Source organism: Anser anser, assembly GCF_964211835.1.
Source record: "Anser anser genome assembly, chromosome: 6".
Taxonomy (NCBI): Eukaryota; Metazoa; Chordata; class Aves; order Anseriformes; family Anatidae; genus Anser; species Anser anser.
The window spans coordinates 2,850,744-2,863,521 of record NC_139726.1 but is presented as its reverse complement, the minus strand read 5'-3'; the positions used below and the strand labels follow the sequence as shown (position 1 = coordinate 2,863,521).

At 48.7% G+C, this 12,778-nt stretch overlaps 1 protein-coding gene across 2 annotated transcripts in view; it reads left to right on the top strand.

Annotated features, from left to right (window-relative positions):
* The first annotated feature begins 916 nt into the window (after nucleotides 1-916).
* Nucleotides 917-12,778, top strand: part of ACVR2A (activin A receptor type 2A) — a 61,856-nt gene continuing 49,994 nt past the window's right edge. Inside the window, exons 1-2 of one of the 2 annotated variants that reach the window (XM_083840538.1) lie at nucleotides 917-1,174; nucleotides 1,942-2,598. In XM_083840538.1, the coding sequence (XP_083696664.1) occupies nucleotides 2,544-2,598 (55 nt within the window). In that variant the 5' untranslated portion in view covers nucleotides 917-1,174; nucleotides 1,942-2,543. Of the gene's footprint in view, nucleotides 2,599-12,778 lie in introns of both variants that reach the window. The other variant, XM_083840537.1, reaches the window with a different exon arrangement.

Genomic DNA, 12,778 nt, shown 5'->3' with positions numbered 1-12,778 from the left:
CTTGTTCTGCTCCTGCACAGGACACAAAACCAGGTAGCGCTGTGCTCATCTCGGGGGCTTGTGAAGGCTGCCTCACTACAAAAAAGCAACGCAGGCCGCTGTGCTGCGGCGGCCAGCGGGCGCACAATGATAGGAAACAGAAGTTTGCTGCGATGGGGGGGGAGGCCGAGCAAGCTGCCAGCAGCAGGAAGCAGCTAGTTCTGTGGGGAGAGCATCTCAAACACAAAAATGCTGTGAGATACGGCGTGTAGGTACACCTAACGCAAGTGCTGTGAGATACGGCGTGTAGGTACACCTAACACAAGTGCTGTGAGATGTGTTGTGCAGATACACCTAACACGGGTGCTGTGAGGCGTGCTGCGCGCTCACACCTCACACAAGCGCCGGGAGGTGCGCTGTGTGCTCACACCAGTTCGTGAACGCACACGGCCGGGGCACAACCGGGCACAAGCAGCAGGTGCCGGCGGGGCCCTGCCCTCACACCTGGCGGCGGTACCGGGCGGAGAGGCGCCACGGAGCGGCCGCCGCCGCCGCCGGCCCCTCACGGCGGTCGCTGAGGGGCGCTGAGGGGGCGGGCGGCGCCCAACGGCCGCGCCCTGAGGCGGGGCGGGAACGCGCACGGGCGCGGCGGCACGCGAGCGGGCCGCGCGCACGCGCGCAGGTAGGGGCGGAGGGAGCGCGCCGCCGCCGGCGCTCCGCCCATCCCCGGGAGAGGAGAGCGGAGGAGGGGAGGGGAGGGGGTGGGCGGGGCCTGCCGGGCGGGCGGCGTCCGGCGAGTGGCCCGCGCAGCTGTCAATCCGGGGCGGCGCGCGCTCGGCCGGCGTCGCGCGAGGGGCCTGGCGCGGCGGGGGGCTGGGGGGGGGGAGGAGGGGAGGAGGAGAGGGAACAAAAACAATCGGCCGGGCGCCGCCATCTTGGGCCGGCTCCGCACGCCGCGCGGTGAATGGGTCGCTATGAGAGAGCCACAGGGGAGCGGCGGCAGCAGCAGCGCTCCGAGGGCTGCTCCGAGCTGCCGCCCGCCCTCGGCAGGCTCTAGAGGCGGCCGCCGCCGCCCGCAGGGAACCCCCGGGCTCGGCCTTTCCGCCTCGGCGAGCCCCGAGCCGCGCTCCTGGACCGACAAAGTTGGGCTCCGCCGCGCCGCCGCCGCCGCCGCCCGGGAGCCGAGGGGGTCGCGGTCGGGGGCCGAGCCGGGAGCGGGCCGGGGCCGGGGCCAGGGCTAGGGCAGGGCCCAGGGGAGCCCGGCCGGGGGCTCGGGGCTGTTCCGCGCCGCCCCGGCGACCTCTTTCTTTCCCTTTTTAATATATATATTTTTTAATCTTTTTCTTTTTCTTTCTTTTTTTCCTCAAAAAATCCTGACTGGACCGAGGGGGAGACAGCCGCCGTTGTGGTAGGGCGAGGGGAGGAGGAGAGGCGGCCGTGAGGGGTTGGCGAGCACACGGCCGGGGGGCGGCAGGGACAGGGGGACAGGGCACGACAGACGGCCGGGGGGACAGGACGGGGGGACAGGACAGGGGGACAGGGCTGCCCCAGCCCCGTGTGCCCCCCCCCCCCCCCAGCCCCTTTCCTCCCTCAGGAGCTTCCCCGGGACTCGCCGCCCTCCTCCCCGGCGGCCGGGCGCTGCGTGCTTTTCGCGGCGTGTTTTTAATTTAATTTAATTTTTATTTTTTTTTTCGCCCTCTCCTCGTTTAAATACCAAATACAGCCCCCCCCCGCCGCCCCCGGGGGAAGGGGATGGAGGTGTCTTAGGAAAAATTCCCCATTCCGCAGCCCGGGCTGAAGGCCGGCCCGGAGGGGGGGCGATGAGCTCGGGCTGAGCGGCTGGGGACGCGGGGAGCCGGTGTCGGGGCCGGTGCCAGCCCCGGGGCTGCCCCTCTGCCGGTGCCAGCCCCAGCCCTGGTGCTGCTCCTCGGCACCCTCAGCAGCACCGCCACCCGACCCCAGCCTGGCCCACGTGCAGCCGCCGGCCTCCTCCCGCAGGACTCCCGACCCGTCTCTTCCTCGGAGGCTTTGGACGTTGGAAGGTGAAATGGAGCTGCTCTTCTTCTCCCAAACACTACACGTTGCGTAACGGGAGCCAGGACGAAAGCCCCGACCCGTGTGCTGGTCTCGGTACGACTCCCGGCGCTCGGCACCCACCGGGGATGCTTTACGGAGCTTGATGTGGAACAGAGTTGGAGCCTCTTCGGAGACTTCGTCGTGTCCGGCGGCTTAATTGCTGACTTCTTTTTCTTAGTGGATTCGTAACATACTTTTATGAATTAAATTTTGCCACTGTTTGTACAGAAGCCAAATGACACGTGTGTTTTGAAACACGGTTCCAAATATATCCAGCCCTGAACCCGGATTCTCGCTCGAAAGAGCCGGAGGGAGATCGTCAGTCTCTACATAAACCTGATTTTACTGTTTCGTGAACATTATCCTCTTTAGAGATGTTGCTGTAGATTGCTTTACAACTGTTCAGCAAGAAGGGGGGATTTTCCAGCTTGCTGGACCCAGGAAACTGGATACTTAAAGTCACTTAAATGTTTTAACAGCATTGGAAAATGGGAGCTGCTACTAAGTTGGCGTTTGCTGTTTTTCTTATCTCTTGTTCTTCAGGTAAGTAAAAGTTGTTTTTGTCGCTTTAAATTTAAGGCTTTGGGGTCAGCACTGGAAAGCCAGAGGTGATTTTGTTGGTTAGGATGCGGTGGGAGAAATCACTTTTCCGAACGGCAAATGTTTGGGGATGGCAGTAACTGTGAAGGCAGCAGCTGTTTTCGTCGCGGTTCTTAAAAATGTCTAACGAGCACACTTCAGACGTGTGCAGCGCTGGGATTTCAGAGAAATCGTCAGCAACAAACGTGGAGACATAACCACCTAGTGTCACATCTGGTAACCTGGCAATGCGGTTATTAGTTTCTTTTTTTTTTTTTCCAAAATGAGGATAACCAAGCTGAAATACTCTTACCCCTTAATTTAGAGCTCTTGTTCTGGACTGTTCAGTGGTGGATGGCCACCTTCGTTACTGCTTCCTTAGTTTAGGATAGCCACTGTTGTGAAAGCATTCGCTCGTCCTTTGCTGATAGCAAGGGGTGTGCGCATGTATAGGTGCGTGCAGAGAAAGAGGCTGAAAAGGCACGCTTCCAGTTTCAAAGCAGTGATTTGTAACGCTTTTGTCTCGCTGTTCGATATTTCGGTGTCTTCGGGTGTGAAAGTTGGGTTTCAGATGCCGCCTGGTAGCTACCAAGCGTGGGGTGAGAGCTCCCGCCCGCTTGTTGAGGAGGGAAATCCTGGTAGCAACCAGTGGCTGGAGGAACTGCTGGTGTATTTCCACTCAGAGCTCGTCAGTTTCACAGAAAACCTGCTGTGAGCCTTGTAACGGCCTTAATGTTTGTTTAGATGGCAAACCTGCTACTTTCTGCTTACATTTTGAATGTCCCTGGAGTCGTCTGTGTGTTTACACTTTTTTTTTTGGCTTTCTCGGTGGCGTTTGAAGGTGTACTTGTTGAGCAGTCTGCCAGCTGCCAGACAAGTACTCAGGTTTTCGATGTAACTGGTCTCAGGGAGTAATGAGATCTGTGTAACAATAGCTTTTAAAATTTCAGCGTTATAATGTGCAGGATTCTGCTGAACGGTACATTTTCTTGTGGTTAGTAAATGGATAGTCTAGTCTTATGTCTGTAGTGTTATTGATCAATTCCGTGTGGGCTTAAATGTGCTGTGAAATGGCGATCGCTGCCAGAAATAACCCCCCAAATCCTTTCTGTTTTGACAGAGAAATAGCAGAACAGGTGAAGGACACAGCTCTTTTTTGGTTAGGGCACACCATTTATTGCTTTTGTGAGACAAAACATGACTTCTGACAATTTTGTTCTACCCTAGAAGACATCTTTCATGTTTCCCTTTACTTTCACGTTTCCCTTTACCTTGTTTTTAAGTAACTTAAATAACATCACTCCTCTTAAATCAGGAATATCCTCTACAGGGAAACTTTTCTTCGTCTCAGTGACAGTTTCTGAAAGGCTTGGTGCCATCTGTTCTTCACGTCTCTCTCCCTTCCACATCCTTCTATTAAGATCCTTTTGCCTAGAGCATAGAATAGCGATCTTGTTGACATTGCCATATTAAAAAGAGCTGTTAAGCAACAAAGCCTGGCTTTTCTTTAGGATTTCTTGCTCATCTTGGTAAGACAAAGCGATTGTTTCTCTTGCCTGTGAAGATAGAAATAATCGTTGCTAAATGACCAAGGAACTGGCTGCAATTCGAACTGCGATTTTCCTATTAATGACATTGTTTTGGTGGCTGCTCCAGTGTTACACGCCAAGTATTCCAGTATTTAATAATTGTTCAACTGCTTTCTCCTCTAATACTTGGAGTGTTAGTTTCTGCAGTCCTGCCGTAGGTGTAAACATGAATAAGTTCCCGGGGAGCTGTTGTTTTTGCGATCACAATCATAAGATTATGTAAGCTTTTAACGTGAAGCACAGGCGCTTGGAGTAGTGTTTCTTCTGGTCACTGTGACTCGGTGAGGTTCAAAATCACATCCGATCGATTCACTCTAACATCGTGATCGGAAGAATTAAGTTTCCTGGAAAAAAAAAAAAAAATCTCGAATTGTTTATGTAAGAGCATTGTCAGTGGTGGAAGAACTCCAGGAGTTCAGGTGTGAAGGGGTCCGGTTCTTCCTCCAGCTGCTTTGCCGTGTGCGTGTTGGGTGCTCGGGGCCCAGGGCTGGGCTTCTGCCCTGACCTGTTCGCTGCGTGTGCCGCAGCTATCTTCTGCGGTTGATTCCCCAGCCCGTGAATACCCGTGTTCTTTAACTGGGTGCAAACGGTCTTGTTCTAGGTGGTGGGCGTGGAAGTGGGCCTCAGTTTGAAGGCATTTTATTTTATTACCTATAAACTCCTACATGAAACGCTGTGGATGTCTTTCAAATGTATAGGAATGCCCAGGGAATTACATCTGATAATCTTTGCTGAGAAAGTTTTAAATATCATAGTCAGAAAGGGGAAATACTGCTAAAGAGCACCTGTATGACGTTACTGGAGTTTATCCAGGTATCTACAAATGCCGTAAACGTGGACGTAGGGTTGCACCCCTTTGTGCTAACTGAAGAGAGTGAGATGAACGCGCAGTGAGTAAACACCAAAGTGCCCCTGTGCATCGGTTCCCTGTGCATCCTCTCATATACCTTTTATATCTCTCTATATTTTTGACAATGAAAAAGCAACTCAGAAGTAATAAAATACTTTTGAACGACTGAATGTGCTTCTTGTGCCTCTGCTGAGGCAAGGCAGTAGGTGAGCTGAGAAGAAACCCAGTAAATGAAGTGGTGTTTGGTGAGGAACGCTTCCCTTCACATGCTGCCTGGGCTCTCCCCACCCCGAGGAAGTGTGTTGCCGTGTCCTGCCCTCCGTGATCGCTGAGCTGTTCGTTATGAACTTTGGGAATACAGTGTGTGTGTGTGCCTCGGCAGCTTTCCCTGCTGTTTCGGACCGTCCAGCCTGTGTATTGAAAATGCTGGGCGAGGTGGGAGCAGTGGGTTGTCCTTACCCCAGGTCTGCTGTTGTGGGCGCTCCAGTTGTGAATTCCTCCTGGTTCTTTGTTACTCTTACACCTCGTATCTCCTAAACCTCCTCTCCTCTGTTTGAGTGTCCTGCTCTGTCTGGGGGGCCTGGGAGGCCGCCAGCGGAGCAGTTCGCCAGCTTTAAGTCTCCTCCAGGGGACCAGACCTCAGTTTGTTAAAACTCATGTAAGCGCGGCTCGTGCTAGCAGTTGCTGAAGCTGAAGGAAATGCTTCAGAAACATCCTGCTCCTATCCCCCCAACACCAGGTCAGCCTCGAGCCTCTCAGAGGGCCTTGAGCAGTTTTTCTAGAGGAAATGACAAATCAGAGGTACCTTTGTAGCTAAAGTGGTGTTTTCACTGCATGGGGAACATTTTATTCTTTGATTTTCCTTTTATTCTCCCTGTCTAACACCAGCTGTTAGTAGGGGAAATTACTCCTTTCCCCAGGCATCTAGCTGGCACTCCTGGAGCCAAAGAAACCGCGACAGGCTCGGAAGCAGAGTGCTCAGGTACTCGGGAGGAATCGAGGGGTGGGAGATGGGACTTCCATTGCTGAATTTTACTTCTGTAATATTTTTTTTACATTCACTTCATTGCTAGCTTCACAGCACTTGAAAATCCTGCCCAAAGGTTAGCAGTAGTGTTTGTGGAGTTGTCTCTGCTGGTAGGTTCTCTGCAAGCCGTGCGTGAGCGCGGTTGGACTCTAACCTGACTGCAAGGCAGGGCAATAAAACACTTCAGACTTAGTACGACTTGTAAAACAAAGTCCTGCTCAAGTTGCCTTTTTTAATCAGTGTGTGCTTTCTTTTTTTTTTTTGTATCAAGTGTGCTGGGGTATTCCCAGCGACAACAGCCTTGATGCTCCTGTTCAGAGCAGGACTTGTAAGTCTGCTTAATGCTGCTTCCACGCGTGGATCCATTTCCATGGATGTGAACGTAATGCTGTCCACAAAACGTTTTGGCTCCAGGTTGATATTAGACCTTGAATAACAGAATTTTGATCTATAACCAATGCTGTATAATCTGCCAATGCTTAACAGTTTACAAACCCTAAACCTTCTAGGTTATGAAAAATATGTGTAATGGTGTTAATTTTGCCTTGGAACATATAAACATGGTTCTAGTAGAACTCCACTTGACAAATGTTTCAAGAGAGGTGCTGCTGTCTTGGTTTTACTAACACGCTTATCCTTCAGATACAAACCTTCTTTTCATAGAGAAGTAAATAAATAAGCTAATGCTTATTTAATGCTAGGTGCTGTGTAAATGTGAGGGGAGGGAGAGAGGTTTATGTGTGAGGGGAAGGCTGTTTTATCTTAAATAGGAGTGCAAGAAAGTAATTATTGCTGTTGTGAATAATAGTTTTCAGTTGGTTTTAATGGACAGTATTTGAATGCCTTTTTTTTCCCTATCTTGCCACAATTTAGGGGCAAAAGCCCTTAGAGTGATATGTTCAGATTGTAAACAAGGATAGAAAAATAACCTTTTTTTTCCCTGTTTAACTATAGCAGTGCATTTTTATCATATCCTGATTTAGTTTAAGGTAGGGGAAAAAATAGCAGCAACTCCAATGTTTTTTGTTCTTGGTGATTCCACCTTCTCTTCCAGCCTTTGCCTCTTATGCTTCTGGTTTTGATGGTGCTTGGCTTCCAATTCCCATAGCCTATTTCTCTTTGAAATTGGAATTCACATCTCTTTCAAGTCATCGTTGCCAAGTTTGTATGTATAGTCCCTAGATATCTTAAGAGGTGGTAGTAACGTTTTTGTTACAATACAGACAAATGAGATGGATACAATATGTAAAAGTAAGTATTTTGGAGACCTGTGATTCAGAGGCTTAGCAAGTTCACGGCATTTATCCTTGGGAATCATCTAGAGAATAATTGTTACAAGGCAGGCTGTAAAAAGATAGAGGTTGACAAGGAACTTGGTTGTAGGAGAGATTCCTGGGTGAAGGGGGATGCATTTCTACCGCTTAATTAACAGAAAGCAGATTAATGCAAATGCCTGCTTTAGCTGGTTGGTGGAATGCATGGTCTGTTAGCTATCTGATGTTCCTGAAAATGAGAACTCTTTAAAAAAGATCAGGAAAATTGCAAATTTTACAGCCAAGTTCTTGTGTGATGAAATCTTAATGTGTTTTTGTTGCCTTGGTGCTTAAAATTCAGCACATCTTATTTCCTCTGATTTCCATATGGAAATTGAAGTGTTACTGGATGCCAGTGACTTTATGTGGCATCTCTTCTCTCCCCTACAGTGTCTGGGTGGTGGTGGTGTTTTTTCTTAGAAACAGTTTGCAACTACAGCGCCAAGCAGCAGAGCGTATTTAGGCGTAATCCCACAGAGGATGAATATTTACTGCCATACTGTTTACAGTCATGTCTTTGTGGCTAGGACTCCCAAACGTATGTTAGATGCACCAAATACTTGAATCGCTCGTGGAAAGAGCAGAGGAGAAGGGTTTCTCTGCTGCAGTAATTACTGCTAAGGCACCGTTCCTTAGTGCTTCCACAGTGAAGTAGCTCTTCGTGAGGAAGGTCAGCGTTCATGGTTTTCTTCTGAATTTGTTAGTTAGAGTAGGAACTGGAAGCAAGGAGTCTGGCTAGGGAGAGAAAAAGACAATTCGCTTACTAACTGGAGGCATAAATCTTTGGTTATGTGGTTAGAGGTATTTGAAAAACACATGGAAATGCAAGAAGCAGCTGTGGGAAGACTGCCTGTTGCTGCGGCCAGAAGCAGTTTGAGGTAGCCCCGGTGTTGTTATTAGGGTGGGATCTGCTGAGGCTGGGTGTTGGAGGTGTGAGGAACGTCTCCGTGCCCACCTCTACTTGGGTGCTGTCAAAAAAGCTGAGTTATGTTAAAGAGTTTGGTGAAAGAACGCATGTTCTGTTTTTATCTTAACTTCTGTTCCGTGGTTCTGCCAAATTAATTCCATTTCCAGAGTCACGGTGAAGGAAGGATGAGCAGGATGGCAGCCTTCAACTCTGCTTTTGCGGCTCTCTTTGTGCTGACCCTTTCAATGCAGCGGGCCACTGTTGCTCTCAGGTAGAAGCTCTGTTACGGAAAAAATGAGCAAGTGACGTACTTGAGATTGTATTGATGCCAGCCACGGTGTGAGTGACGGCTGTGTAACCTAAAGACCTGGCGACTTCACAGTGTAGCACTAATTTCAGTGTTACTCTTGAGTTCTTCACAGAGAAGGTTTGCTAGGAACTGTTAAACTTCACTGACTTGGCCTTCATACCATGCTGAGTACCTTTAGTAGGAAAGAAGGTCACACGTCCTTGAAGTAATTTAAGTAGCTGCTTATCACCTTCGTTATTCCTGCAGAATCATACAATCATCCAGGTTGGAAAAGGCCTTTAGGATCACCTAGTCCAATCTCTAACCTAGTACTGACAAGTCCACCACTAAACCATGGTAATAAATTCTACACCTACACGTTTCCTGAAGACCTCCAGGGCTGGTGCCTCAAGCACCTCCCTGGGCAGCCCATTCCATTGCTGCACAACCCTTTCAGTGAAGAAATTTCTCCTAATATCCAACCTGAACCTCCCCTGGTGCAACTTGAGGCCATTTCCCCTCGTCCTATCACTTGTAGTTTCGTTAAGGTATAATTTCTAGCTTAAATTCTAAGGATTTGTATGAAGCTGTACTTAGGTGGTAATTCAGTTGGGAATGCTGTAATTGTAAAAGGAACCCCATGTACACTTTTAACGGTGATGGGCATGTGAGAAGTTCCAAAACACAGCAAAATGCTTTTATTAGTGTTTCATTACACGAGGGAAACATTGTCTCTAGTTAGGGAATTCGACTGACTGAAGGGCAGGGTAGTTGGGAAGAGTCAGCGCTTTAGGAATGCTAGGTCTTGGGTAAAATTAGGCAGAAGAACATTTCCCAAATTCTTCTGTTCCCCTAGCTTTGAGATGGTCAGCAGTTGGGCTGAAAACGAACATTGCATTTGGCACTTACAAGAGCTAGGTATCGCGCTCTGATCTCGTTTTGTTGCGTGCCCAAGTGAGGCTCTCTCAGCTGGGAAAATTCCACTGTCCCCAGAGTGCTGACAGCAGGTGAGTTGCGTTTCGCTGGTTTAATTTTTAACTCGGATGCACTCTGAGGCTGATGCCTGAGAAGTGACTTGAGACATCCAGTTTCGTTTGAAGGTTTTGTTTTCAGAAAACGTCTGACTTTATTTAAACGGGATCAGAATCTTCGCTCAGAATTTGGTTGCTTTTCTCTAGCTCTAACGCTCTGTTTTCCCTCGCAAAGTGGCATGCATTCGGTGTATTGCTGCCCTTTCACCAGGAAGGAGTTGGTCTTTGAACCTGCAGCTGCACGGTTCCTTGTGCCAGCTGGAGTTGGAAGTTGGGTGGGTATCTCCATCCTTTTTAGAAATAGAAAAGGGGGGGAAAAAAGGTGGTCAAAGCGTTTGTGGTGTGATTTCTGTGTTTTCTGAAAGGTACCAAGCTTTTTCTGAGGATGGGTAAACGTGCAGCTTGTATCCTGGAAAAAATGGAGCAGGGGAGGCAACGTGGTGATTTCACTGGGATTGGCGGCAGCCCTGAAGAGCGTTTTAGAGACGGTCTGCGACTTGTCTGGTGACTGTTTCTGAACCTGTTAGTGCATGGGGCTGCAGAGCGAGCACAAACCCCAGATCACTGTCAGTGTTCAAACTGAGCCACAGTCCTGCTTAGCAAATGTAACGGGGGGCACAACGCAAGCCCGTGCGCTTTGAGGCCAGAAGAACACTCACAGAGCCATGTTTAGTGTTGTTTTTAAGGTAATTTCATCACAGTGGCTCTGAATGGAAACGGGAGCTTCCTCTTTGAAATAACTTCAGAAAAATCCTAGGGGTGTGGGTTAACTTGGGTCCTTGGGGGTCCCCTCCAGCATCCTGCTCAAAGCAGTGCCTTGTCCACCGAACCTGCAGGCCCCTTTCTGAGGGGGCTGTGTCCCCGGGCTCTGCTCTTCGCCTTTGTCCTTGTTGCATTTCACAGGGCTCATGCTTGGCCACCCCTGCAGGCTGCCGAGGGGACATCGCTGCTGCCGAGCACCCGTGGGTGCTGCGTGGGCCCTGGGGGCTGCCTCTGGGTGTTTCGGTGTTTGGCCTCCCGCTCCGGGTGCGTCCCTTCTGCTCCAAGCACACACTATAGCTGGACCTTGACCTTCATTTACTAGCTGGCGTAGCTGATTTTAAATTCACTGCAGCAGTTTCCTTCTGTGTGGCGGCTTACAGCCTGATGGTGAGGAGGTGGTTTTTGGTAGGTGAAGCTGCGACAGCACGACCTTATTTCTTACTTTTTCAGGTCCAGAGTTTTAATCTCATCTCCGTAACACTAATCTCTAGTCTCTAAATACCACCTAAATGATAGCAGCGGTCTTCAGCTGGTCTGTTGTATTTTGAATACTCAGATTTCAATATCAGCATTTAAGATGAATTTGAATCAGTCTTTAAAAGCAGTGTTTAAATATAACTGGTCTCTTTATCAGGCCTGTTAACATGCGAAGCTTTCCTTCGAGGAACGGGAAAGTTGCTCATAAACAGGGACGGGGCTGAGTTTTGTTGTTCAGCTATGCTGTTAAGTGTATGAGACAAAATTAAACTTTGCAGTAACTGTTAATTTTAGACATTTTTGGTAGTGTTTGTCAGGAGATGGTACAGATAGTTCTCTCCAGCTCAGAGCAATTACACGATGGAAGTTTTTTCTTCAAATATTTCCATGTTTCAGGGTTGAAAAAAAAAATAAGGCTGTGAAAGTTGCTATAGTTTTAAATTGCATGCAGTTGTTTGAATCAGTGCGCTTTTTATACGAAATTAGACCAGCTATTTTTCACTTGTTCATCAGGCTACTTTAGAAGTAGCCTAGAGAAGACCATTGCTCAAATATTTTTGTTTTAATCTGCTCTTTAAAGTGAAGGAGTCTGTTTTGTGAGTTATCCTTAGGTATTGCTGTATATCCTTTCATTTAGCACAAAGCCTGTCAAAAAGCTGCTTTTAAAAGGCTTTTGAAAATGTTACGGCTTGATTAACTTTTGTTTAACGGCAGGTTGTGGCATATACTGGGCTGAAGGAAAAAAAAAATTGAGCCTCATTTAACCTTACCCATATAGATCCTGATTAGCTCTTATGTACTACAAGAAGGATCTGAAACCACGAATAACCTGCAGGGTGGTTAGTAAAACCAGAAGCTGTTGTTGCTCCCAGCCCTGCCCTTGTCCCCCAGCCCCTCTCCCAAACCGAACAACCAGCCTGCACCCTCGGGACAGCCTCCCGAGGTGTGGGGCGGTTTGCCCAAAGTCATCTGTCCCCGCTCACGTGGCAAAACCCCGAGTCCGCGCCCTGCTAGGTCAGAGGCTTTCAGGGAAGCCGAGAGCGCTCAGGTCTCGCTTCCTCTTCCACGGGGACCGGAGCGGGTCCCTCGTCGAAAATGCGACCCTTCAGCGTGCAAACGGCCTTGCCCTGTGGTTTGGAAACGCTCCGGTGGATGGCAATAAAGCAGAACTCGTTTCAGTTGGCTTCTGGCCAGTCAAAGCGGGAGTCCTGCTTTTGACAGGTTGAACTTAAATCCCCTTTTTGTCCACTTTGTGAGATGGATAATGACTCCTGTCAACTACTGATTTTTAAACCTGATTTAATGATATTTTTTTAATAAGATAGTTGCAGTGATTCAGAAAACACATCTGAATGCTGTTGGGATATCTGGTGACGAATGTTCAGGAGCTTTTGTCTGAGGAAGGAAGAAGGATTTAGTTAGTCCTTGTCCTCTTGTGTCCCACCAGAATGTGAGGGCAGAAGCTTTTGTTCATACCTAGCATCCCCATACTGTGCTTTTGAGACTATCTACACAGAGGCTGTACATACATAATTTACGAAAAAATAGATTTAAATCAGTAATCCTGCTCCTCGAGTTGGGAACAGTTATGATCAGAAGGAAAATCATCTGTGGCATATCCTGAGGAGAACCATCTTCAGCAGCCTGTCAGGAGGATTCAGCTATAAAAACAGATTCGGTTTTTGTGTTCTTTTTTCATCTCGAGCGCTGAGAATATGTACCCAAAGTGCTAAATGGTGGTATTGATGTTACTCGAAGGATCTGCGAGAACAGAAATGGAATAATCCTTGGATTTTATGTAATCGGTGATGAGTAAATGTTAGAATTTGGTGGAACATGTAATCCTGCAGTTTTGGAAGGAGATTGATGCCTAATAGATTGCGATGAGCTTTTTTTAGT